Below are 27,327 nucleotides of genomic sequence, written 5' to 3'. Positions count from 1 at the left end.
CCGTCCCCTGCGGGAGCCTTTTTCTGCAGCAAACCGACCCAAACCGACAACGGCACGTTGGTGCTTCTTGCTAAATGGGGAGGGGGGAGAAAAACAAATCTATCAGTTTGCTCTGTAAGGATGGAAGCAGCGCATCCCCAAACAGGGCCAAAATCAGGCGGCTTTTACAGGATGGGGTTTTGCAAAGCTGCTGGTGCCAGTGCCCCATGGTGATGGTCAGAGGGGGAAGAAACTGGTTGAGCCCTTAAAAAGAGGAAAAGAAAAAGGCTCGGAGGAAGGGAAAGGTGCAGTGCCGGGGTTTCCTTGCTGCTGTTCCTCCGGGATGCCCGTGCGCGTCCCCTCCACGCTGCCCTCCGGGCAGGACCGTGCTCGCTGCTCCGGCTCTGCCTCCCTGGAGGGGAAAGGTCCCGGCGCAGGAGAGTCCCCATCTCTCCCCCTTCCCAAAAGAAACTTTAATTACCGGAGAGGTACATTATTACGCCGGTGACCCACAGTGGCTGTGGGGCTGGGGGGCTGTGGTACCAGCCCTATTGCTGCCCTACCCTTAAAATGGAATTATACACTTCTAATATAGGACAATTTGGTTTTCTTTTTTCCATTTTGTTTTCCTCCCTGTAAAAGGAGGGAGCGGGGCTGAGCTTCACTCCCTCCTGGCAGGGACCGGGAGAAATGAGAAAATCAGGATCTAATTTCTCATTTTTCAAAAAGTCTCCATCTGACTTTCAGAAGCTTGAGACACTGGCGTTTTTATAATTTCAGTATGTTATACAGCAGAAGGCCAACACTTTTGTTAGATTCATGAAAAAGTTAAGAGCCCCTGGGAGATAGCCTCCCAGCCTGCAGTTCCTAGACACATCCAGGCTTACTACAACTGTAATTGAGAGCTGGAAATCTTTTTGCTGGTTTGTCCACTGCACTTTGGCTTGTGCTCAGTAGCACTCCAGTGTCATATGCAAATCTATAGCCTGGGATGAGCCAGTGACTTGGAATCCACCATGACGCAAGCTACAGCAAAGACACACAGATATGCACAGTGAACATTGTACCTCTGAGTGGCTGCCAAACCTAGTATGCTAAGGGAATTAAGGCAGAATCTTACTATTGACAACTAAGCATTGCTTCAATCTTGCAAATGATGCTTTTTTTTCTCTTTTTTAACCTTCTTGCTTTAACTGACATATCTTGATATCTGTAGAAACCCGATTTCTTTCCCAGAAAGAAAGAAAATAGGACTCTGGACAATTAGAACATCTTCCTACTAATAGTAGAGGATGAACAGGACAACCTGCTTACACTATATCCTTCAAGCCACTTCCCACTGCTTAGGTTCATCTTCTATACTAATTGAGACCAGGCTCGCTCTTAATTTATTTTTTAAAAAGCCATCTCCTTATACAAAACATGTATTAAGCAAGAGTCTGCAATTTACCTTGGGCTGGTCACATCATGGGTATTATGGAACAGCTTCTGTATCTTGTTGCTAGAAACAACTCCCACTTTCACCAGGTAGGAATAGGCTTCCACGTGAAAAGCCCAGAAGTGCTTCCCTTTGGCAATCCCAGTGTCGCCAATGATGTAATCCAGGGTTGTGTAGCATCCGACCTGCATGCGCTCAGACCCCAGCAGTAGAGGAAATCCAGCCCTACTTTCCACAGAGGTTCTTCCTGGGTTCAGCAGGAGATGTTCACTGTTGTACCCGCATTTGTCATCGAAAAGAAAACTGAGAACTGAAAAACAGCATCCCAAAAAATTTTCTCTTAGTTAAGTATTTCTGTGCTTATAAACTATATTTTAAGTCATGCTGGCACTAGAATTCCTCGCTTTTAAAGGCTACCGGGAACATTACGCAAGCTAACACAGTCTCAGTATGCTACCTACTTAACCTGTTTGTTAACAGTGCTTTTAAACATGTATACAACCGGTAACAGTGTAGTAGAAGTCTGGGAGCTACTGGAAACCACCTACAGCTCTTAACACCACCAGCAGCTCGTGGACATAAGAAAACCCAATACCTGGGGCTGGAGGCGTACGCAAGATAACTTCTCGGCTCCAAGGGCTAGAGATGGATCCTTTATATCCTCGAACTCTGAAGGCATAGCTGCTGTCGTCATCGAGATCAGATATTACTTTGCTCTTGCTGCAAACTTCGATCTCCTGCCACGTTGTACTCTCCTCTTCTCTATTAAGCTTATGATACTCAAGAACATAGATAGCAGCTGAGTCTGTCTTCCCAGGGCATTCCCAACTGATCAGAGCTTTGTTGTACATTTTGCTCTGCTCTTCATTGATTTCTGGTATTTCTAGACCTGGAATGACAGAGATTCAGGAGAAAAAAACCTCAAATGTAGATACATGTTGTTTTAGAATTAAACACAGAAGCCCTTTGTTGAGTGGCTACAGCACTGGGGGGACAGTGGGGGGGGGAAATCTGACTCAGTCAAAGAGTGCAGATGAGGATGGGTCTGTTCATGCACTTAAATCCTTTCTGGTTTTACTTTGAAAGTTGTATTATTTATTTTTGCTGGCAACTAAAAAACCATATAAAAACCTATTCTTTTCTGTCATGCAATCACGACAAAAAGCTGCTAGGAAGACCTAGTATTACTTAACTACAATATTTTGGAAGCCAATGTAAACTGGTTCTGAATGCCATGGCATCTTAGCTTCTTTATCAAAGCTGAAGCTAGCATTGCTGCCAGGTAACGCCTTGTGAATCACAGAGGCAGAAGGGACAATGCAAGTCACAAGATTGAGTTCTGCAACTGCAGCCCTGCACAAGTTTTGCCTCTTTCCAGAGAAGCCCTTAAAGCTATAACTCAAGAAAGACATGATGCTCTCATAATTTACCATTGGAATGGAAGGACAAGTCACCAAGGATCTCTTCTTGCTTGGCTATGTCCATCACAAAGTCCTCGAAAGTAGTTTCAGCTGCTGGCTTGAAGCTCTTCAGAGATTCAGTAGCTTTTTGGATTCTGAAAGCACAGAAGCAGAGGGATGGCAGAAGAGGGAAAAAGGAATTCACATGGGTGCATTCCTTAAAGCAAAACCGCTAGGTTTTCCTTTAAAAAAAGTTCTCTTTTCAGGTACTTACTCATGTGTCCCAGAAACTTGTCTCTCTAGACAGAATTAAAGTGCAAAATTTAAAGGCCTTTTGTACATCAGTGTAAAGATAACTAACAGGGAATCTTTTGGTTGGCAGAGCATTTTAACAATTTGGGGCATTACATTCAAAGAACAAAATAGGTGTGAAGCGCTAATGGAGCACAACTATTCAGATCAAAGAGTTTAAAGCCAGAAGAGACCTGTTAGATTAACTTGCAAATACCCGATGCAATCTCTGAGCAAAGGACTGTATCAGTGAGCTGAATGGGTTACCCTTCCACTGCAGTCCTACTGAAGAAGGCTAGGCGTTGGCGCAGGACAGAGCCCCTCCTCTGGGCTGTTTTTTAACGCACACTGTAATATAGGAATTTCTACTGAATGGTACCGGGACCGCCTCTGAGGCTCTGCAACACAAAGTACTTGCATTCAGTACTTTCCTAGCAGGTGTCCAAAGAATATGACTGACCAGACATCCCTGGAACAGTACCTGTACCTCAAACGGAAGATAATTAATAAGATACCTGACGTGAAGTTGTTTTGCTGTTTGAACAAAACAAGATGGATCGGTTTCTTTAAGCAGTTCTTGAGCAAGTCCTACAAGGCCATTATTTTCCAGGAGCCCTTGAGATTCTTCTGCTTGTGTGTGCAATTTTTCCAGCCTTAAATTCTTAGAAGCTTCAATTGCCCTAAGAGCTGCGGATTTCTTCTCTTCCAGGACATGAGATAATTTCTCAAAACTCTGAGATGCTTCTTCTTTAGCTCTTTCACTGTTGCACTAGGAGGGAACAAAAGACATTTTAGACGGATCCCACAGCACTGTGGCTGTGTACAGAAATGTACTTAGGGTTGTTCAAGAGATCAGAGCAAACTAGTCATCTGTTTGACTGACAAGACTAACGAGCTTTGTTATGCTCTTCAACACTGAAAATGCAATCAGCACTGCACCCAAGCTAGTAAGCGTCTCCTATGTTAACGCAGAGAGGAAAGAGCAGGAAATTATTCCTCCGATTATGTATTGAGTTACGCACAGCGTTTGTCTAAATAGTTCATGGAAAATCACTGTAAAAGCAAGTCAGCGTCTGAAGTCTTCATGCCCAAGACCTAGGTGCTCTTCCACCTTCCCCAGTCACCCTGAACTGGGAGTCCAGCCCAGTTTCTCCCCTATGCCCTGTAGTGCCACCTCTGATGAGTGCCCTGGATTAAAGGAACTATGAAGCACAAAGGCCATCTGCAGCAAGATACAGGCAGGGCCAGGAGCTCCTGCCAATTTTTGCCATTGCGTTTTTCAGCTCGTATGTGAGCTCCCAGCTCTGACTCTTCTGCAGGGAGATTTTGCCCTTAATTCTGACTTCACTGCAACATCCTCAAGGTAAACAGACAGCATAAATTGTGCAGCACCACTCATATGCAAGAGCTGTAAGTCTAACTCACCTCTCTTTGGGTAAGGTATCAAATAAGCTTTATGTCAATTAAATTCACAGCAGCACCCAAAACTTAACTTCCCTCTGTAGGTTGCCCAAATTTCCCACACTGTCAGGATTAGGTCTTACCGTCTGTGACTCAGAACCAACACAAACTGTTCAGAAATGGTTTTGCTGGCTAACAAAAAAAAAAACCAAAGGATCTGGAACACTTCACTGTTCCATTTGGAGTCCCTGCTGTGTCCTTGCAAGGTCCATCCCCAGACAACCCACAAGCCACTCTCACCTCTGTTTCTTTCAGCAGCAGATCCAGCTGCGTGATGCGAGCTTTCACCTGGCTCTCCTTACTGATGAGGTACTCGATATCTTTTGAAAGCTTCTCCTGTTAAAATAAAACAGCAAACTGGCAGGCAGAACAAGGGCATCCCACCCAAACTGACAACAAGCACAGGTGGGCCACCCAGCCAGCACTCAGTTTCTGTAGTTACGAGGACAAGAGCCTGCCATCAGTTATGAGCAGCAACCCTGTGGAGAACTGCTCAGTGACCCGCCATGACTGGCCCGGGACATCAGGCCACTGCCATGTGCAGGACTGGTGGCACAGCCTCTGAGGAGAAGAGGTGACAGCCTCAGCTGGCTCATCCTTCCCCAGCCACAGCAGTCACCTTCTCTCTTAGGCTAGGAACACGAGTCTTCAAGACATTACCAGAACTAATAGAAAAGCCTCATAGGTTATTAACTCATCTGTAGTAAGGTTTGCTAGAAAAATGAGTGGTTGGAAACTTGAACTTAGGAGTGTCTCTGCACTTCCTTAGTTGCAAGAGTTAACAGCTGTACAGGAAAAGCCTTGCAAACAGGCGAGGAGGCCAAAGAGCAGAAGGCAGGCTGGGATGGGCTTTTTTTTTTTTTTTCCTCTCCTGTGAGCAAGAGAGGAAGCAAAGGAAGAAGAGGAGGCAGCAGCAATCATTCTTTAATAACAAAGCAGTGTTTGCAAGTCTGCCCTGTTGTATGGTGCTTAGGGAATCAACAGCTCTGCAACTTCAAAAACATACAGCGTCCCAGCAGATAACTGCCGATGCAGATTCTTCAGGAGTGCTTCTGAAGTATAAGCTAACCCAAGCCACAAGGACACTTGCCTTAAAAAAGCCAGATTGTAAACCATTAACTTCTTAAACCTTCTGCATTGGTCAGTACTGATGCACAGTTGGCTAACATAAGGTGGAAGCGCTTTTAAGGGGTTCTGTTTGAAGCCTCATAGAAAATATAGTTTAGTTTCTTAGCCGCACACTATGTCACACTAATATATACATTAACAGATGTTGCACAGCAGCATGCCTCATGACTCGTTCAGTGTCCTCCAAACACACGTCCTGGCATCCTGCCAGGGGAAGTTTGCCCTTAAACCCGAGGCTCAGTGCTCTTCCCCCTTCTTAAGGCCAGGTCCAACAATATTTACTTTTACCTTAAGGGTTTTGTAGGCAGTGCTTATGGTTGTTACTCTGTGGTTTGCATGACATCCACCCAGTTTACATAGACGACAAACAGGCCTTCTGCAGGTTTCACAGTACATGTTTACCCTCTCCATTTCATGTTCTGGACACATCAAAATCTGGAAGAAAAAAAAAGAGAGCAGAGAGAATGCAGGTGTCCTTCCAAAAACGGAGGTGCTCAACAAACCGCCAAAACACTCAATTATCCCACAGCAGCGTCTGACTTATCAGTGGGTATTTTTTATATTCTGTTTATCTTCCACCTTTTACATTTGTCCATGCCAGTGAAAGCCAGCAGATGAAAACAAACAGTTTCACCAGGTTTACAGTGAGTGAACCTGTAGCAATGTCTGTGTACACATCACATAGCCTCCATACTGCAATCAACCATTTTGCTAATCCCTGAAGCTGTCTGCACACCTCAAGCTCCCCGCACTCCAGTTCGGAGATGTAAATGCAATACAGAACATGTCCACCCTGTCAAATTTAACCCTGTTCACACCGGCATCTCTTGAAACAGCTATCAACTGTTTCTTAAAGCAAGAGTTGACATAATACTGTAATGACTGAGGTCTAAGCTAGACTCTGACCAGCCACATAGCCATTGCTCTTGGAGCAACAAATGAAACGCAGCCACCACCACCAGTCACAGCCATCTTAAAGACAAAAGGCCCCAGTGCTTCAATTTTTCTGTCTGACTCCAATTACAAGTTGCTCATGCTGAGCGCTAATTCCAGCAACAGCTTAAACAGCACTGTAAAAAACCTGGTGTTCACTAAAACTCATCTTTCAAAAACTGAGCGTGTTGAAATAACTGCTCAAAGAGGGAAAAAGTGCCGCTCAACTCCAAGATCGTGCAACAGATAAAGCCATCTAAAAGGCACATAAAGTAGCATAAACACGGACACTCAAAGCTAAGGTTGCAGACCATCTCCAAAACCAACTCTCAAGCTCCAAATGTTATCTTAGGCTATGGTGAAAAGCCCAAAGACAAAGGAAATGTTCAGGAAAATTAGCTGTGCAGGCAGACATCTCCAAAAACTGCAGTCATGCTGTTAGTCTGTGGAAGCAGTTTTTCCACAGCAGTGCACAGTCACACCTAACGGAAACTGCACACTTTTATTCATCTCCTCGTGTAAGTAAGAATTACAGCCTGCAAGCTAGAGACCGAAGAGGTCAGCAGATTACCTTGTCTAGTTCTCTCAGAATTCAAGAACAATCAGCCCAGTATCTGCTTCTCCCATCCCCACCACACACGTTACAAAGTGCTCTCCAGTCTGGTTGTGAATGAAAGCGGGTTTATGAAAGGTGGGTTAACCTTGACCAGCAGCCAGACAACAACCAAGCTGCTCACTCGCTCCCCGTCCTCAAGATGATACGAGGGGAAAGATGATCATGGGTCAAAACAAAGACAGGGAAATCACTTACAAATTATCAGTTCATTGCCAAGTCAAGTAGACTTGGATAGTCAGAAACTATGACTAAATATTTTAGACCATTCCCCCACCCCACTTTTTTTTTTTTTTTTCCCTAGGCTCAAATTACTCCTTCATTTGCATTTGCATTTCTTCTTCTCACTCCCGCCTGGAGAGGCACACGAGGGATGGGAAATGGAGGATTACAGTCAGTGCATAACACTCCATCTCTGCTACTCCTTCCTCATTATAAGTTTCCTCTCTTCATCACAGGTCCTCTCCACAGGAGACCAAGGTGTTTGTGGCCAAGGGGATCTGTTCTCATTTCTTTCTGTCTTACTTTTGTCCTCTACACTCACAGAATGGGTGAGGTTGGAAGGCACCTCTGGAGACCGTGTAGTCCAAGCCCCAGCTGAGGCAGGGTCAGCTACAGCAGGTTGCTCAGGACCTTCTCTCGGTGGGTTTTGAATAACTCCGTTATTAGAGACTCCACCACCTCTCTGAGACACCTGTTCCAGTGTTTGGCCACCCTCAAAATTCAAAGCTCACTGGGAACTCCTGAGGGTTTGGAAGATCTCCATTGGTGGAGAGTTAACAACCTCTTTGGGCGGTTGCAGTGTTCCAGTGGTTCCAGGGTTTGACAACCTTCCGAGTCTACTCACTGGGAACTCCTGAGGTACAGTTGGCTCCCTTGCCTTCATTCCCTCCCATCAGGCATTGAGACACCTTAATAAGGTCTCCCTGAGCCATTTTTTCTCCACACTGAACAGCCCCAGATCTCTCAGCCTGAAGAGGACTTCAGGTGTGTAGGGGCCATCGTGTCCACAGGCAGGTCCATGAAACTCTCCACGACAGCGGAGACAGGAGATGTGATGGGACACCGTACCACAGACCTATGGCACATCCTCCGCTTGAACGGCAGGTAACCGTGGCTGAAGAAGACACCAGAGGGGAAGGAAACACTGGAAACTCTTGGGGAGAGTGAAAGAGGGAACAGGGAAGGAGGGCTAAGACAACAGTGACAGGAAAGAAGAAGAGACAAATTGTCCCTTCCCAGGGGCGGGCTCACAGGGGGCGGGCTCACAGGACACAGCCAAGGGGGGTGAAGATGTCTATAAGAGCGTCCCACCCTGTGCCTGAGCTCTGCTTCCAGCAACAATGGCCCAAGGAGCTGCTCAGACATGCAAGTTTATGCACGTACCTTCAGACAGCGCTGAGTAAGAAAGCAAGGCCTGGAGTTACTAGGAACCAATTAAGGAAGCTAATTATGGCCTTCAAGCATGAACTGAAGTCCTCCAACTTCTCCAATAACCAAAGCACCCACTGAACCTTGCTCCCAGACAGAACCGCTGTCCTGAGGATAACAGTTATTGCCCACCATGTCAGGGATGAGGTGGACTCTCCTTCCCAGGCCCAAGGGGGTTAAACCCACACCTTAGACTGAAATAACGACTTTTCAGAGCAGCACTGGCACAGTTGGAAGCCCATCATCACCTGAAGGGCTCTGAGCTCTGCACCAGGCCAGTGCCCCTGGACGCCACGGCCGCGGCACGAGGAAGCAGTGACTCGGGGCACTTACAGTCACCGTGAGGTTCTCCCAGGTGATGCCAGACACATTGATCTTGTTGCTCTCCCAGAACTGCAGGGTTTCGTTGCTGGGATGGGTCGGTGCCTCACACTTACAGCTGGGAGGAGAGAAGCCAAGAGAGGTGAGGGGAAGGCGATGGAGGTGCAGCCCTGAGCTCCTGCCAAGGGGCAGCGGCACTTTAGGAGGAAGAAACCCACTAGGAGATGGTGAGGAAGTCCAGCTTGCTGTGCGTGTGCACAGGGTAGGCCTCTCGCAGGTGACTCAGCTTCTCCAGAGCCTCATAGATGAAGATGATGCAGATGAGGGAGGCGAAGGCTTCTTCGGTGAAGCGGGTGATGTAGCACACCAAAGAGCTAGCGTCAGTGGCCACCAGCACCATGCAGAAGAAGGCGGTTCACAGCCCAATGCACGCCGTAGAGAGAGGTAGAAGAGTGCGTAGTCCCTGGGAAAGCAAAAGAAAATGCAGGGTGGAGAGGGCAGCAAGAGGCTCCGAGCCGTGCCTTCCTTTGGGGAAAGTCGGCAGCAATTCAGGAGCGTGTCAAGGCTGCGGATGGTAAATGCAGTTTCCACGTCCTACGACAGACAGCCTCTGGGCTGCGGCGCAGGGTGTGGGCCTGCAGGAGGAGAGGCCAATTATTTAATTATCATTCTTTAACAATTACCTTGTGTTAATGCCTCGGAAGCTAATTGAGGTCAGGTCCCTGTTGTGGAAGGTGGTGTTCTCCCACATCACCCCGATGCCCTAACAGTGAAACCGGCTGGGTTTGCACCCAGTTACCTGCTGCCAGCAAGTTGGGGCTTCATAATAAATTTAATTGCAATAAGAGAGGTTAATCTCCCATCACAGTTGCCACAACAAAAAGACTGTCATGGAAAATATCCATTTTGCCTGAAAAGCTCCTGCTTTTTCAAAAATCATCAAAACATTTGACCAGAGAACTGTTTGGATATGTGGGTAAAATATATTTCCACTTCCAGCAAAAAACATGCAAAAAAGTGCCCGAGTTTGTACTGAGAGGAAAGCAAATCTTCCCTCATTCCCAAACCAGAGTCATTTGTCTCATCTTCCCTGTGCAGCCCAGCTCGGGCATCCATATCCTTGTGGTTTCTCCTCCTCCTGCTCTTTCACTTTAACTCTAAAAACCCTCAACCACCCATCCATCCTTCAGAGACCGAGGGCTCCTGCAACGTCACATACTAAAGCAGCAGCGCGTGATGTCTGTGACACAGAAGACAACTTAAATCTACCAACTACCACTAAGAAAAACATCTTTTCTCCATCCCTGCCTTCTTCTGAAGGCGCTCGCAGCACCTGGCCGCAGCAGCCAGCCTTACTTGCAGAATTTGTAGAGGATCTTCTCGAACACGAGGACGGGGCCGGTGCTGCCGAGGATGGCGAGAGGTTGGCCAGCAAAGAGGAAATACACCACGCCGGTCATGGATGCGCCCAGCAGCGACTCCATGGCACTCTGTCCAGGGAAGAGAGGCAGCAGCGAGTAATTAAATCATTAGAGGGAAAACCACAAGTGCAAATTCACTGCAGCAAGGACTTTTGCATGAGTGTTGTCCTCCCTCGTGCCACCCAACAGAGAGAGGTGCTCACTATGTGGCTGTTGGTCGCCTCCCCCAGCAGTCCCCCAAAGGTGATTGATGACGGGGGACATGCAGGCACAGTAGAGGGAGAGGAAGGACGCCAGACACTGCAGGCTCAGACCATCCCGAAAGTCCCTCCAGAACCAGGGGGCTTTTCGCTTCACATCCCGGATCAAACCTCCAAAGAGCCTGGAGGAAGGAAAAAAAATTAAACCATTTTCGTGGAAGACCACGTTAAGTTTTCTTGGCTGAGGAAGGACAATCGCAAGCACAGAGTAACTTCCATTGCTAAAAAGAAGTCTCCTTCTCCCATTTTAGCCCCAGTAGAAACTGAGGCATACAAAAAAACCACAGAATCACAGAATAGTCAGGGTTGGAAGGGACCTCTGGAGATCATCTAGTCCAACCCCCCTGCCAGAGCAGGGTCACCTACAACAGGTTGCACAGGACAGCGTCCAGGCGGGTTTTGAACATCTCCAGAGTGGGAGACTCCACAACCTCTCTGGGCAGCCTGTTCCAGTGCTCCACTACCCTCAAAGTGAAGAAGTTCCTCCTCATGTTAAGATGGAACTTCCTATGTTCAAGCTTGTGCCCATTACCCCTCGTCCTATCAATGGGCACCACTGAAAAAAGACTCCTCCCATCCCTCTGGCATCCTCCCTTTAAGTATTTGAAAGCATTAATAAGATCCCCCCTCAGTCTTCTTTTCTCTACACTAAAGAGACCCAAGTTCCTCAGCCTTTCCTCATATGAAAGATGTTCTAATCCCCTAATCATCTTCGTAGCCCTTTGCTGGACCCTCTCCAGCAGATCCCTGTCTTTCTTGAACTGGGGAGCCCAGAACTGGACGCAGTACTCCAGTTGCGGCCTCACCAGGGCAGAGTAGAGGGGGAGGATGACCTCCCTCCACCTGCTGGCCACACTCTTTTTGATGCCCCCCAGGATGCCATTGGCCCTCTTGGCCGCCAGGGCACATTGCTGGCTCATGGTCATGCTGTTGTCCACCAGGACTCCCAGGTCCCTTTCCACAGAGCTGCTCTCCAGGAGAGAGTCAGCCCCCAATCTGTACTGATGCGTGGGGTTATTCCTCCCCAGATACAGTACCCTACATTCACCCTTGTTGAATTTCATTAGGTTCCTCCCTGCCCAACTCTCCAGCCTGTCCAGGTCACGCTGTAAAGCAGCACAGCCTTCTGGCCTGTCAGCCACTCCTCCCAGTTTAGTGTCATCAGCAAACTTGCCGATGGTACACTCTATCCCTTCATCCAGATCATCGACGAATATATTGAACAGGACTGGACCCAGTACTGACCCCTGAGGGACACCACTTGTTACTGACCTCCAACTAGACTGCACCACTAACCACAACCCTCTGAGCTCTATCTGTCAGCCAGTTCTCAATCCACCCCACTGTCCATCCTCCAACAAAAGAAACCCTCCAACAAAAAGAAAAAGAGACCAAACCTGAGAGCCCGTCCCCTCTTATTGCAACAGTCCCTCACTTTGAGAAGCAGCACAGCTCTACCTGGAGGTACTTACACATCTGCTTCCACCCCAAAGCAAGAAAACCTGTGTGCAACCACGCTGCGGCTGAGCCCAGCTGCCCAAATCTCCCACCCACCCAGCCCAAGGGACCAAGCTGGTAACCTGGAGCCCCTTCACTGACCCACTTCACCCCAAAACTCTGCTAGAAGGGAGGTGCGCACTCAGATTTTAGGGGCAAACAGAAAAACACCCCACCAAACTATTGCAGTTCACACCTTCCTGTCCGCTCCAGTTCAGGACCGCTGTGTTTCTCCGGCTTGCTGCAAGAAGCACTGTCATCGAGAGCTTCTGGCACCTTCCTTTTTTCCTGGTAAAATGGAAATAAGATAAAGATATGTCTTTTAAGCCACTGGCTTGTTTTGCTTTTTGGGCTGGGTATGTGACCTGTAAATTTGGGCCCCTGAGCAGCACCCCCAGCCGTGCTGCCCTCCTGCCCGTCCCCATCGTGCCTCCTTCTGCCGCAGCACCCACCTGCTAAGGGACGTTTTTCGGGGGCTCAATTCGGATGGAGGGATCCCACTCTCCTGGCAGCAAAACCATGACCTGATCCAGAAACTCATTGATGCCAGCCACCAGGTCAGCCTGGTTCTTGGCTTTATAGGCAACATCGTGGAAGACCTGCCGTAGGAGACAACCAGGTGAGAGGATGACCCATCTCGGATGTCCTAACCAGTGCAATAAGCTCTTGGCTAAATGCAAGGTCATTTTCCACAAATCGCCTGTTGGAAATGGCAGGAAATATTCCCCCCAAAGGAAAAATCTGTGCATCACAGTATTTGTAACCATCTCCACCAGGCTCCCGTCCCCCATGGCACCCCACAGCCTTCTGCTTCAAGAGGAGAAGTTTCACTGGCCCTGGCAATGCCACCACTGGGGGCAGCATGCTGGGGACCCTGGGGAGAAGGATGAGGCGCGGGCTGCAGCCCAGGTGGGATTTTAGCCTCCTGCAGGCAGCTAAGAGGGACAACAAACCCTCTTCCTCACTACTACAGAGACAGGGAGAGGTGAAGAAAGCCCCCAAAATGACCCGGAGATATCTCTGATCTCGTCACACCTCATCCGTCATGATAGTAGCCATGGACCTGCAGTTCAGCCTTTGCAGCAAAAGGAAGAATTCTCTTTTGCTAAAAGCCATCATCAAAGTGCTTATTCATCACTCCGCTCAGATAATTATTTCCCATCCTAGATAATGACATTTTTTGCCCGATCTGGCGTTTCTCCTTCTCCATGGCTCTGTGCAAGCCTGGCCAGACCCGGGGGAGAGGGGCTAGCCCAATATTTAGGGCTGAACTGGTGCCAATCGATGGCCGCTTTGCATGTGAGCGTGACAGGCCGAATGCAGGTGTGGTAACAGGATTTATCTTCTGCCCCCAGACACCCCATCCCAGCGGGTGTAGTTCATCCTCGGCACCGAGGAGGATGAGCAGCACATTCCCCACCACTTGTTCACCAAGCTGGATGAGATCTTCCTGAAGGAGGGTGAAGATGCCGAGTGGAAGGAAACGGCAAGGTAAATCCCTGCTGCCAGCTGCGGTGGCGGCCGCGGGCTCTGCCTTCCGCTCTCTGGGACACAAAGCTTTTGCAGCTGCAGGTGCCGATGCGCGGAGCCTTCTCCTCTTGCCGCCCCGTAGCTGCACCAAAGGGGTTGCAGAGCTGAGGCTGTTTTCTTGCAACGGGGCCGATCGTGCCCGATGTCCGCAGGTGGCTGAAGTTTGAGGAGGACGTGGAAGACGGCAGCGAGCGCTGGAGCAAGCCCTACATGGCCATCGATTGGCACCAGTTCAGCCCTAAATATTGGGCTGGCCCCTCTCCCCCGGGTCTGGCCAGGCTTGCACAGAGCCATGGAGAAGGAGAACGATCTGTTCCACCTCTGCATAAGGATGGGCCACTTTCCTTCCCCATGTTTCCATTTTTAAAGGCAGGATCCCTCTAAGGAAGACCAGCCTCAATCCATTATGCCTTCAACTGCCTCCCAAATAATGCCACTTTCCCTCAGAAGAACAGCAAACCACACCAATCAGCCACACGGACCTGCTTGCAGAGGACCCCGGCACCCACGCAGCCCCAAGGAGGCTCATGAATGCTGCGGCGGGTCTTACAGTGGTAGCCCTGCTCCATCGGGGCACAGTCCTCCCGTTCCTTCTTCCGATGCTTCTGGCGGTGGGGTCGGTGGTGCCGGTGGCTTTGCCTCACCAGCGGCATCCGCATGCCCACGGACAGGGTGTGGTGGCCTGCAAAAAAAGCAGCGTTCTCATCACTCTCGATATTGCGGAGACGGTTGACGCCGCTGCCATGATTAAACCAGCACAGCCATCCCAGGAGGAAACACCAACTTCTCTTCATTTTAGTTTCACTGCATTCCTGAATGTCAGAGACCCATCCCTTTTTCCAAGCCTGTTTTACTCTAACTTTGCAACAACAGAGCAACAACAAGCGATGGCTCCGGGTCACCTAAAAGTGCCCTGAAAGTATCAACCCTCGTCTCAAATTCCAGCTTCAGCTGGACAACACTCAGACCTGCTCATTAAGCAGCGACAGAAGGCACAAGGCGACAAGAGGAGATCCAATTAGTCCCGTGATAATTAAGTCTGGAACAAAAAAAAAGAAAATCACAGCCCTGTGTCTGCAGCCATCAAATTATTCTCCTGACCTCTCCAAGCCAAGAGCAGCCTCTGAGAAAACAAGCTGGGAACTGCCCAGCTCCGTGGCCAACACTCACACCACAGATGCCGCGGGGGCTTTTTCCCCTCTGTCTAAAAGCCACAACATTAAAAAAAATGTGAAAATAACTGTGCTTGTTTATTTAGAAGCACGCCACGTTTCGCTGCAGGTGATGCGTACACTGAGCACAGGACGCGGCAGGGACTTTGGGCAACGGGAAAACGCGTGGGGCTGGTGCCACCTCTCCCGACTCACCTTCCAGCTCCTCCTTCTCATAGTGAATATTGGCAACGGTGCTCGTTCTTCCCTGGTCCATCACCGCCTCCTCGTCGTGTCTCTGTTTAGCGAGAAGAAGAAGGTACAAGTTGGGGCCAGGTGAGGAGAGCTCCCTTACGTCCTCCCAGTCATCACCCATCCCCGCGGCCACGCGAGCCAACGAGCATCCCACCTCTGCATGTCTCCTCCTTCAGGCACAGCCCTAAAAACACGGACTTGGAGGAGGTTTTTTTTCCCCTACCCAAATAAAACCACCTGTAATGTCACCTGTATTGTATACACGGTGAGTCTGGAAGGATTTACTAAAAGGGGAGACAGTTGAGTGTTTCAAACCAAAACCAAGCCTCCTGCTTCATTCTTGTGGTTCCTTTCGAAAAATTAAAATAGGGATTTCCAAACTGGGGGTGGGCTGGGGTGGGGAGACCCAACCCCACACTTTTGAGCACAGCCAGTTTCATTCTCCAAACGTGATACCTGCAGGACTCACTAGATGGCACTTGGCCACAGGACATGGCCACCACCAACCTCCAAAGGCCCTCAGAACCTACAAGGGTGAAGCTTCGTCTTCAGCCCAATCAGGCTCAGGCTTCTCTTGCTGCAAGCCCGCTTTCCACACAAAACTGCATTTTTCTCCTCAAAAAAAAAAAGCCCAGGGCTGACAGCTAATGCCCTCCTTGGCTGAAATACCACTGCCAGCGCTGCACAAAGAGCATCTGTGCCTTAAAAGCTGAAGGAGAACTACAGGGGTTCTCTTCTCCCCTTGCCCCCGGGGCTGGGGAAGCATCACTGGGATCACCGCGCTCAAAGAAATAAAAAACCAACCACGTCTCACACTCGAGTCGCAACTGCAGCTTTGAAAGGGCCTCCAGGAAACCCTTCTCTTTAGAGAAGAGCAAAATACCGGAAATCTGCTTTTTATCCCCCAAATTCCTGCTTCGACCCAATGGCATCACCTGCCGCCGCGCAGCAGCGACGCTCGGGGAAGCTCACACCTCCCACTCGCCAGCCAATTTAACGAGCAAAAGGAACAAACGTTCCCATCTGGGAATGAGCTTTTTCTGGCCCCCAAGTACTTTGTCCTTTGCCGCCGCTGCCAGGTGCCTGGAAAACATCAAAGCATCGAAACTGGGCTGGGAAAGGGGATGGCGAGCTCACTTTTGAGTTTCGGAGCAGAGAGTGTTGTTCCATCTCAAGAAAACTTCTCCAAATTATTATTTTGCTGCAGCGTTTTTTTTGTCCAGGCAGGAGAGAGAGGGATTTTTGACTGTCCTGCCTCAGTTTACCTGTCTCAGTGCAACTCCTCCAGTTAGAAAGAAAAATCTTTCCCTGGGGAAGCGTTGGTGTAATTGAGGATGAGGAAAAGTACAAAGCAGAGGTTCAGGTCCGGCTTTGAGTCCTCCCGGTGCCGGGGGAGGCCAAAAGCATCGCACGAGCACGCAAACTTCCCACCTCGGCCCCCTCGTCCCGTCACACACAAGCTGGACTGGCCACCAGCAGCAGGAGGGAGGATTAATGTAATTAATCTCGCGCAAAGTGTAATTAATAACACTGATCCCAGTGTTATAAGGGGATGAGGGGCCAAACTGGGGGAGCTGCTCTGGTGGCGGAGCAGGAGACCCCCCTCCTTGCCCCTCTCCATCTCCATCCTACCCAGACGAAGCCACCGGTCCTGTGGCTCCCTCCTTTGCTATCGTGGGGGTCAGCACCGTCCCCTGCGGGGATCCCTCTGGCTCCTGAGCCAGGATTTGGGCTGTGACGGGGACTGGACCCGGGAGAGGACACATCTCCAGAGCCCCAAAGTGGGGCTGTGAGGGGGGGACACACGCAGGTCACAGCTGAGCATCACCAGGACGTGACCGTCATCCCTTGCTGGCGGAGACGCAAATTCCTCTCCGTCTTTGCCGTGAGCTGTAATTTCAGGGCAGATTAATTAATTCCCCACCTCTCGTTTGCCCCCGAGAGCAGCTCCTGCAGCCGGGTCCCATGGGTGCAGCGGGGGGGCGGACAGGCCCTCCCCCAGGCTAAGGAAATGCAGAAAGATGGGGGGACCACCCAGCCACCTCCTGCCTGCACCCCAACACCAGGTGCCTCCGCACAAGCGCCCGGTGGGACAATAGCTGAGGTGACCGGGTGGCATGGGGCTCTGTGGGGACAGTGGCCTTTGTCCCCCTGCTCTGAAGGGCCACAGCATCACCAGGGGGTCACATCGAGATGCGGAGGAGGGGACAAGGAGGGGGGGTCTGGTGGGGAGACCCCCAACAGGCATCGCCCAGGTGCCTCCCTCCCACACCCACCTTGGGTACCCCTCACCTCCCCCTTTGAGCCCCCACTCCTCCGCCTTGCAGATGCCTTACACCCCCCTTCAGCGGCCTGCTGCCCCCCCTCCTTGCACACCCCCAGCACCCCATTTTAGACACCTACCACCCTCCTTACCCCCTCCAACCTTGCAGATGCCCTTCACTCCCCTTTCCATGGCCCTCACAGCCCCCCCCCTCCCCCCCGTGCAGATGCTTTGCCTCCCCCATTTGCCCCCACCCCCTGCTCCCCCTGTGTTTCCTCCCTGCCATGGGAAATGCCGCAGTGAGCAGCCATGGAGCATCCTCCAGCCACACCGGCGGCACAGCCCGCCCGGGGGTACCGGGCATCCCCCTCCCTGCCCCGGTGCCGCTGCCTCCCACCTGACAGCTGAGGACCCCATCGGCCCATTGCTGCCGGCGGGCATGGCGGGGCTGGGGGGAGATAATTGCTTGATAACGATACTCTTAAGACATCCAAACAAAACACCAACAAAAATCACTACGATCACAAAAATGAATAGGTTTCGCAATAGGCTTTGCAGCCGTCAGCTCAGGGCAAACTCAAAGCCATGCAAGATTTTGTTCAACCATCCGACTTCTATTGCCTCTCGTAGGTTTCTGCCATCCAAGTAGAAGGCAAATTAATTTTTCTTGTTTTCTCTTTTGACTGATTCCCTGTCCAATCAACACACCAAGGAGTAGATCGCATGTAATGCCATTCTCCGTGTTCTGCCGTCTTCCAAACTGAAGGGAACTGCATTCGAGAAAGTGCTCGAAAGCCCAGCAGTTATCACCTCTGTTTTGGACCCGCGCTTCAAGGAGATGCAGTTTCTCAGCTCCAGCCTGAGAAGCGAGCTGCACCAGCCAGTGAGAACCACGCTGTTGTGGGTTTGCAACCACCAGTCCCCATCTGCCACCCAGTCTGGGGTGCCAAACTCAGATTCCAAAGCCACAGGCGCAGATGCTGGCAGCCAGCTGCCTGCTCACAAGGACCCATGTGCCAGCGCCCCATCTCAGAGCATCTATGACATCCTTTTGGGGTAGGACCCGATGGAGAGCATACCCGAGATCCACCAGCAACTGGAAAACTACATCCTGGAGCCCCTCTGCAAGCGCAGCACCAGCTGCTGCGCTGGTGGAAGAAGAACGAGCATCGCTTCCCGGCCATGGGGCGGCTGAGCCAGCAGTACCTCGCCATCCCCACCACTGCCTTCCTGCCAGACCAGGCCTTCGCTGCCGGGGAAAGCACCCTGGAGCATCGGTGCACTGTCCTGGCGCCGGAGAATCTGGTCCAAATTCTGTTCTTGCATCCGCATTCTGATTTTTTAGAATGCACAATTTTTGGGATGGCGACTGAGAAATTAGGTCTTGTGGTTCCCATTGAAACACCCATTAATTCATACAACCAAAACCCAGCCAAATGAAAAGGCCATGTTAAACCTCAGCCCCGAGGGAAAAGAAATGTGCCCGACCAGGTGCTAAAAGGCGCTCTGGCAAACCACCCCCCCTCTCCAAACTGCAGTTTGCTCTAGGAAACTGACAAGTTTTCTTCCTCTGCAGCCTTAGCGAGGCTGTAGATTTTTCCACCCTGCAGGGAAAGAAACAATCCTCAAAAGCAGATGTTATTCTGCCTGCAAGGAAAGCTTTAAAATATTTTTCTTTTTTTAAAGGCAGAATGCCTAAATGGAACATCCGAGCTGGTTTCTCCATGAAAATAACACTTTGCACTTGCACAGCAAAGCAACGCTCATTAACCAATCTCGGAAAGCTTCGCAGGCATTAAGAAACACTCCAAGTAACACACCTGCGTGCACCCTGTAAGCACACGTGCAAAGAGGAATCCCTGTTTACGCACCCCGGCTATATCAAACTGCACTATTTCCCTCACAAGCCATGATGGAAACGGGCCACGCTCCCATTCCTCGGCTCCAGAGCTCCGGCGATGCCGGGATCATGCCGACCCTCAGCCGCTGCGGGCATCAGTTCTTCCAACCATCCGCTGCTGGGTCAGCGACAGGAATCTGGGAGCAGGAAGGGGATTGTACCACCCAGGCTCCCCAAAATCCCACGCACTTAAGAGGAATGCGAATCTCAGGCTCCCCTAAGCCAACACATTTCTCACTGTGACCACTGCACTAACACCCAGAGCACTTTTTAAGCAGAACGCACCAGGTTTAACCTCCACGCCTGAGAAAGTCCCTGTCCTGAGGGCTGCCGGTCCCCTCGGCCCAATGCAGGAGGCAGCAGCAAACCCCTCCAGACAGGGCAAGAGGTGCTTGTAAGAGTGACATCCAGCTAATAACCAAAAAGCACTTAAACCAACCCCAAACTTTGGAGACATTTAGTCTTGGGCCAGCAGCAGCATGTTGCTCAGTAAAGCACGCTTCCACGACTCCCCTCAATTAACCGTCACCTCCAGAGCCCGATCTCTGAAGGTGAGAAGTTCCTTTAGGTTGACTCTTGACGTCTCTTTCCCTCCCACAGGCAACGAGACCCCAAGTATTTCCACTTGAGAGTGCAGTTCCCCTTCCACGGGCACCCAGCTCGCTCTGCAGTTTTGGATTATCACTCAGCAAGGAGTGCGGGAGTCACGGCAGCAGTTGCATCGATAAGCAATCTGTGCAACAGTTCCTAAAACAGGGGCTGCCCACAATCAGAAGTTGACTCTTTGGCACAAACTCCCTCCACACCAGTCATCACACGGGGGGAAAAAAAACAACCAAGCTATTGTAGGGCTCAGTATTACCCATTTCTCCGCAGCTGGGCAGAAATACACACTTTTGCGGCTTTTCCCACACTGGAAAATTCAAAGCATTAGTACTAATAAAAAGACTTCTTTTTCTATTGCCTCTGTTGGAGGGCTCCGGCACGTGGTCTGCAACGAGCGAATATCCACACAAAAACAAGCCCCAAAAGTCCCACAAAGCTGCTCTACCTCTTACGGTTTATTGCTGGGGTCCCCACCAACACCTAAACCCACGTCCCACCCCCCACACGGTACATCCTTTGCCATTTTGAACTTTGCCGCAAAACATTTTACCATTTTCCACCCCTCTTTCTTGGGAAAAGAAAGAGGGAACGAGACAACTCCAAACCGCTCTCTTTTATTTGATTTGCAGTGATCTGACAACCCCAGCCCTTCCCGCTGCCTTAGGCTTTGGGAAACAATTCAAGGGTCCTCAGCCACCAGTAAGGAACGAGCTGTTATTCATGGGCCAATCAGTAGAAACAGCAGCCCCGATCATTAGGAGAAAGTCTCATTTTTCAGTCATGGATTTTCACGGGTTTTGTTTTCAGGCCACCCAAACAGGGCGCGCTTTTATAGCCATCAGCAATTAAATTCTCTGTCCCCTCCAGAAAAGCCTTTTCCTAAAGGCGCTCTCCTTCCAAGGGCAGACCCACAAAAAGAAGCCCACACTGCTTAATCCATTTCACAGAGAATTTCAAATGCAAACAACAATTAAACAGGACGTCTTTTCCCCGCTTCAGGGAAAGCCAGTAATATAGACCTTGGCAACAGATTTAGCAAATCTATCATTATAATGCCTTTGCATTTCCCATTTCCACCTGGAGAGCAGGCTGAAAGGACTCTCATAAAAAAAAACCCAAACCAAATTCCTGTCTAGGGGGTAATTTTATGAAACGATTTGAACACCTTAACAATTTGAACATCTTTTTACAGGTACAAGGCAACAAGAAACAGTCTCCAGGTGAAAAAAAAGAAAACAACACCTATTCACCTCTTTACCCCAAAGATCTTTTCACCACACGGATTCCACCACCAATACACAGCTGCTAAATATCCCCGGCTGCTGCCGATCCGTAAGAAACCCTTCAAAATACAAGAGAACGCCGAGCCCGGCATGCTGACGGTGCTGCCAGGGCTGTGAGTCAGAGCTGGACAGAGTTGCAGCCCCTGAGGTTGAAATCAGACCCACGTTTAGGCACAACCCGGGGTTTTAAGCCTCGCTACAAACCAGACCCCCGCTTTTCAAGAAAAACAGGGAGATTCACCTCAAAATAAACCACGTTCTCGACGCCAAAGGGGCGCTGGTCCATGGCCGCCGCCGCCCTTAGGGCCAGTTCCATGGGGCTTCGCTTCACCTGGAGCAGAACTCGAGGGCATGAGGACAACAAGCCCCCTACACAAAATCTAAAAAAAAGGAAAAGTTCAATAAGATTTGCTGTTACTCACCCACCAAAGCCTAACCACTACAACTGGCCCTTTCACAACCAGGCCTGATCGCAGAAGAAAACTGAAATATCCCAATTCCCAGTTCAAACACAAGGCGTGGAGCTGCCCAGACCCCACGTGTGGGCTGGGCAGACGGGGGGGCTCTTCTTCTCAAAACCCGCAGGAAGAGAAAGGGCAGGAGTGTTTTCCCAGCCCTGGAAGAGGCTGTGGGGAGAAGGTGGGAGGGAGGAAAAGGCTGCCCAGGAGTGGAGTCAGGGGAAGGAGAGGGCTCCATCCATAGGGGAAACACCATTCCTGGCCACACAGGCTGGATTTGGGGGCTCTCCCTGAGGGAAACACTGCTCCCAGCCATGCAGGAGGCTGTAGGGCAACGACAGAGATGGATTTGGGGGCTCTCCCTGAGGGAAACACCATTCCCGCCAACGCAGGAGGCTGCGGGGACACCCCGGGAATAGGTTTGGAGACACTCCCTGAAGGAAACCCCATTCCCGGACACACAGGAGGCTGTGGGGCCGCCCGGGGGACACATTTGGGGGCTCTCCCTGAGGAGCCTGTGGGGAGGAGGGAGGCGGGGGCCGCCCCAGGGCCGGGGCCACTCCTGGAAGGGGAGGGGGGGATCTCCAGCCGCCCACGCGGGGCTGCCCGAAGCCTGAGGAGATGAAAAGAAGAGGAGAAAAGCCAAGAGTTCCCTCACCGCCATCGCCTCTCACAGCCCCGGCCCTCCCCGCCGCGCCTCATGGCGGCTGTGTGCGGTGTCACCTGAGCGGGGGGCGGGGGCTGTGGCAGGAAAAGGCGAGAGGGGAAGGGAAGGGAAGGGCGGCGCCATTTTGAATGGGAGGAGAGGGGAAGGGGGGGCGAGAGATGGGGGGGTGGGGGGGGTGGGAGCGAGGGTGTGAGGGGAGTAGGTGTTGTGTGAGGGGGGAGCAAGGGGGGAATGGGTTTTCGGGAGAGGGAGGTTTGCAGGGCTGTGAGGTGCCTGTGAGAGAGGAGGTCCCGGAGGGAGGTGAGTGGAAAGGGCTGTGTGTGAAAAGAAAAGCTTTAAGGACAGGCCGGGCTGGGGAAAGGTGGTGGGCCCTGAGGGAGGGCTTGGGGACCGGGGCTAGAAGCGTGGGTTTGGGGGCAAAACTCTGGGAAAGAAACTGCAGGACAGGGCCAATCTGAGTATACAGTTTAGCGAAGCTTCTAGGAAAAGGTGACCAAACGCGCCTCTTGTCCTTTTGTGGGCTGGTTTTGTCTAAGTTATTCATGCGAGTGGACTTTTGCCACATGGGATGGGAACTTTCGCTTCCCGGGATAGCTGATGCCCCTGGATAACCACTGCCCGCGAAGCACTGCGAAACCCCGTGATCAAAAATGAGAACAAAGACCGGGTTTTGCCTCTCAGAAGGATCTCTAAGCCCCATCTCCAAGCTATTTTCAGTACCTTTCTGGTTGTTTTCTTCCCCCCCATCCCCGTGATGTTCGTCGGGGGGGCTGGCGGAGCTCTGCAGGCAGATATCCGGCTCATTTTGGGGAGGGCAGGGGTGGTTTCGGCCTCGCATTGCCCGACGCGGAGAGAAGCTGTGGTGCGGGGCTCGTTCTCCTCGGCGCGGCCCCGCCCCCTCGCTCGCGTTTGCCGCGGCGACGCAGGGGGGCGTGGCCCGGGTTTTCGCCTCGGCACATGCGCGGGTGGGCGGACGTGAGGGGGAGCACTTCCGGTGTACGGCGTCGGGCGGGAGCTGCGACGGTCGGTACCGGGGGAGACGGGGGGACCGGAGCCGAGGAGGGCGGGAGCGGGCGGGCGGGGTGGCGGCGGCGGCGGCGGCGGCGGCGGCGGCGCGGAGGTGTGCAGGGCCAGTTCGGGGGGTTTGTGGGGTGGCGGGACCGGGCTGGGGGGTTCGGGGGGCGGTCTGGGCCTGTTTGGGGGGGGCGGAGCCGAGTGGGGGGTCCCCGGGGGAAACAGAGCCGATTCAGGCCACGTCCCCCGCTGCCGCCCCCTCACCCCCCGCTCGCTCCCCGCAGGTGGCGGCAGCCCCGGCCGCAGCGCAGGGTGCCCGGGGCCGGCCTGGCGGGGCGCTTGGCTCCGCTCTGGGCTCCGCTCTCAGCACCCCCCCGCCCCCGGCAGGTCAGCCCGGCCGTGCTCCCTTCGCCCGCCTCCAGCCCACGGCCGAGTCCCCCCAGGTACCCCCGAGATGGGTCGGGGTTTGTCAGCGCTGGGCCCCCTGAAGCGGGGGTGTGTGGTGGGCACGGGCATTGCTGGGAGCCCGTGGGCAGCCCTGGGACCCCCTTAAAGCCCACGGAGACCCGCGGGGCCCCCTTGTCTCCCCCGGAGCCGACGGGGAGCCGTAGCTGTGGAGTCAGCTTAAGGAGTCTGCCCTAAGGACTGCTGCTTTTTGGAGCGTTGGGGGAGGGGGAGGGTTGTCGGTGTGGGGAGTGGAGGTGTGTGGGAGGAGTCCCGTGTCTTGAGGGAGCTTTGGGGATGTTGAGCAGATTTGGGGGAGTGGGGGAGGAGTCCCCTCACTTGGAACTCCCTGGTTCTTCTAAACTGTGGGAGGCAGCGGGCGTAGGGGGAAGGCAGTAGAGTGGGTTGCTGTGTTTCAGTCCTTGGTTGAGAGTCAGCGACTGTGCTCCCTTGCTGCTCAGCAGACTATTAGCTCCGTGGGGCTGTTTCTCCAGGCAGGCTACGACTACAGAAACGGCCCCACTTCCTCGGAAGGGTTGTTAGCGGTGACGTCTCCTGTGAACGTACTGCCTGACGTTGGATAGACCTGGCACCACACAGCAGCTCAGAGCCCCACAGCATATGCTTCCACATTCAGTTCCGTCCCCTGCCTGGGAACCCACTCTTTCTCGGTCCTGGCTGGCAGCTCCTGTGGAGACTCCTGGCTGAGCACCAGCCCCAGTTTCCCCACTGCCCCACCAGCAGCCATGGGAGAGCGGGGGTGTCCCGAGTGTGTGAGCACCACTGGCTCTGTTGCTGCACTGGGCCAGGGCTCCAGGAAGTGGTAGAGGGAGCTCTGGGAAGAGGAGCTGCTCCTCAACAGGCTGCTGCAGTCCTCCGAGTTGGCCAGCGAGCACAGGCTGCAGGGTCTCTTGCGGTGGCCCTCGGGGGGCCCAGGAGCCCGGGGGGTGCCTGGACCAGAAGGAGCTGTCCCCACTGATAGGACCTATAGGCGGGAGAGGAGGGCAGGGGGACCTGGGGGCTTGGGAGGGACAGGGGGTAGAGAGGGGCATCACTGCTCAGATGGTATATGGTTGGCAGGGAGCCCAGTGGGTCCTGTGGGGCCCGGTGCTGCCTCCTCGCTGCCTCCTCGGTTGCCCTGCAGAGGAGGAGAGAGAAGAGAGCCCACTGCACCCCGTCTCCTCCGCTGGAGCCCGCGGGCAGCACCCCCTCCTCAGCAGGCGGGCAGGGCTGCCCAGTGCAGGCAGGGCAGGGCACAGGCTGAGGGTCTGGGGCAGGATCTGGGGGTCTCCCACACACTCCCTGCTTCTCCTGCATCGACTTGAGCTCCCATCCTTCATCCGCTAGCCGAGAAGCTGCTGAGGGAGGGGACGGAGTGAGCGGCCGGCAGCCCCTGGCACAGCCCCGGCTCAGGGCTGCCGTGGGGTGTGGGCTGTTTGCGTGGTGCTCGGTGCCAGGGCCACTCACCGCTCTGCTCCTCTGGGCGGGCTCTCGTGTCCGTCGTCCCTTGCTTTGGCTTCTTCCAGTCCCTCTGCAGGACCCCGGGAGCTGGGTGAGACGGGAGCAGCTCCCAGCCCCGCGCCGCAGCCCCCCACCCCACCCCACGCTGTGGCACAGTGCGGTGCAGCAGTCGCCTACCTGGAGCCGCTTGGTCCGTAGCACAGAAGAGACCGCGCTGAGCCCCATCAAAAGCATCACGAGCGGAGCCAGGTGAGCTGTGGGAGGGACATTGGAGTCCCTCCTGGCACCAGCTGCGGTGCAGCCGCGCAACCCTGGGGTGCCCCCCATGGGAAATGTTAAAGAAATAAAATGTTGGTCTCTATCCCTGGTGCTGTGGTTCATCCTCCCATCCCGCGGCTGGGGCTGTGCCCCCCTCAGTGCCCGACCCAGTGGGACAGGCTGGCACTGCTGGCACCCACCAACCTGGGGGGGTGGGGGTGTCGGGGGAGCTGGGTGGGCTGGAGAAAGGGAGGAAGCACCTCTTGAAACCATCTCGGCCCTCCCCAGCCACAAAACCCTCCCCAGAGGCACCAGAGGGGACCCCCCAGATCCTTGAAGGGCTGCCCCAGACTCCCTCTGGCCTGCAAGAGTGTCGCCCAGGACCCCTTACGGACACCCCAGTGGCGTCCCAAATCTGGGTTCTTTACCTGCTGGGCAAGCCAGTAACACACTGTGTGGGAGCAGCCAGCCAAGCCGGTTTCAGAGCACCAGAGGTGAGAGGCAGGGAGCTGCCATCCCACTCAGCTCCATCTCCGCCGTGCCTTGGCTGTGCAGAGAGAACTTGGGGGCAGCTGCAAAACAGCTCAGCCCGGGCTTATCTCAAGATGGCACAGAACAACCAAAACCAAATGGCCCTTAACAAACAAAATGTCCCGAGTCCCATCCCACCACTCTTCCCGTGACGTTGAGCGCCGGACATCACAAATTGGCAACAGAGACTTCGCTATGGCACCACCAGAGGGAAATATCCCAGACAGCGTAATCCACTCAGGCATAATCCTGCACCCTCACCGAGTCAGGAAATATAAACCGCAGGGTCTGGGGAGACAAATGGGGAATCCTCCAAGGATACAGCTGGCCCCTCGGAGATCCGCCCCCCCCCCCATCCAGGACGCTGTACAGGGTAACTTCCCCGGGATGGAGCGACCTCACCTGAGAGAGAGAGGGTAAGTGACTAAGAAACATCCGTACGGTATAGGGCATGCGATTGAGTTTGTGACTGGTGCACTCTTCTAAGGTATTAATATCTAGCGCCCTTGTGGTTTGTGTTGCTACTTGTCGGGGGCATTTGTAGCTCGCAATAGTGGATCCCGCTAATTTCTTTTAAATTGCAATAGTGTAATCGCCATCGCACACACAGAACTTGCAATAGTGACGTATTGGACCCGTGAGCGAAGTCCAAACAAATTGTTAATTTGAACCTCTCAGTGAAGCCCCTTTTCCCGTTTCGTCACACTCCCCGAGCCACTGGGTAAAGCGACACCTGGCAAAAAACCCACCACCACCCCAAAAAAAACCCCACACCACATTCCCCACTCCCCACCCACCCCTTCTCCCCCCATCACAGCCATGGGGCAAACTCCCACCACCCCAATCTCAGCTCGGCCGTGACCCCCCCGAGACACTGGAACGAAAGCAACGGAGAGCAGCTCAGGCTCGTGTGAGCTGGAGAGATTTCTCTTTGTTTTTTGATGTTGTCGTTGGGTGGGATTTGGTTGGTTTTTTTCACAGAACACTTTGCAGTGTGGTGTCGCAGCCCCCAGGGCTGGCGCTGGCACCGCCACCTCACCCCCTGGCTCTCGTCCCTCCTCCTGCCCGGTGGCTTTCACCACTTTCCTTGCTTGGTTAGTTTTTTTTTTTTCCTTTGTACCTTTCTTTTTTTATATTTGGGGGTTTTGTTTCCTTTTCCTTTTTTTTCTCTTCCCCCCCCTTTTTCCTCTTCCCTTTTTTCTTTTTCCCCTTTTTTTCTTCCCCCCCTTTTATCTCTTTTTCTGTTTGTTCTTCTTTCCCCTTTTTTTTTTTTTCCCCATTGTTTTCTTTTGTTTTTTTTTTTTTTTCTTTTTCTCTTTTCAAATATCTCTCA

The 27,327-nt window shown here is 52.6% G+C and overlaps 1 protein-coding gene across 1 annotated transcript in view; it reads right to left on the bottom strand.

Annotated features, from left to right (window-relative positions):
• Positions 1-1,425: 1,425 nt before the first annotated feature.
• LOC309685136 (E3 ubiquitin-protein ligase TRIM36-like) overlaps positions 1,426-27,327 on the bottom strand; it is a gene marked incomplete at both ends in the record, with an annotated part of 45,629 nt that continues 19,727 nt past the window's right edge. The window contains 6 exons of the mRNA XM_082500946.1: positions 1,426-1,727; positions 2,013-2,306; positions 2,848-2,972; positions 3,624-3,877; positions 4,810-4,905; positions 5,986-6,132. Of these exons, the coding sequence (XP_082357072.1) occupies positions 1,426-1,727; positions 2,013-2,306; positions 2,848-2,972; positions 3,624-3,877; positions 4,810-4,905; positions 5,986-6,132 (1,218 nt within the window). The remainder of the gene's footprint in view (positions 1,728-2,012; positions 2,307-2,847; positions 2,973-3,623; positions 3,878-4,809; positions 4,906-5,985; positions 6,133-27,327) is intronic.

The sequence above is a fragment of the Vanellus vanellus genome, assembly GCF_965231255.1.
Source record: "Vanellus vanellus genome assembly, contig: HAP1_SCAFFOLD_77, whole genome shotgun sequence".
Classification (NCBI taxonomy): Eukaryota; Metazoa; Chordata; class Aves; order Charadriiformes; family Charadriidae; genus Vanellus; species Vanellus vanellus.
Note: the sequence above shows the minus strand (reverse complement) of the source record. Positions and strands in the feature narration are given on the sequence as shown.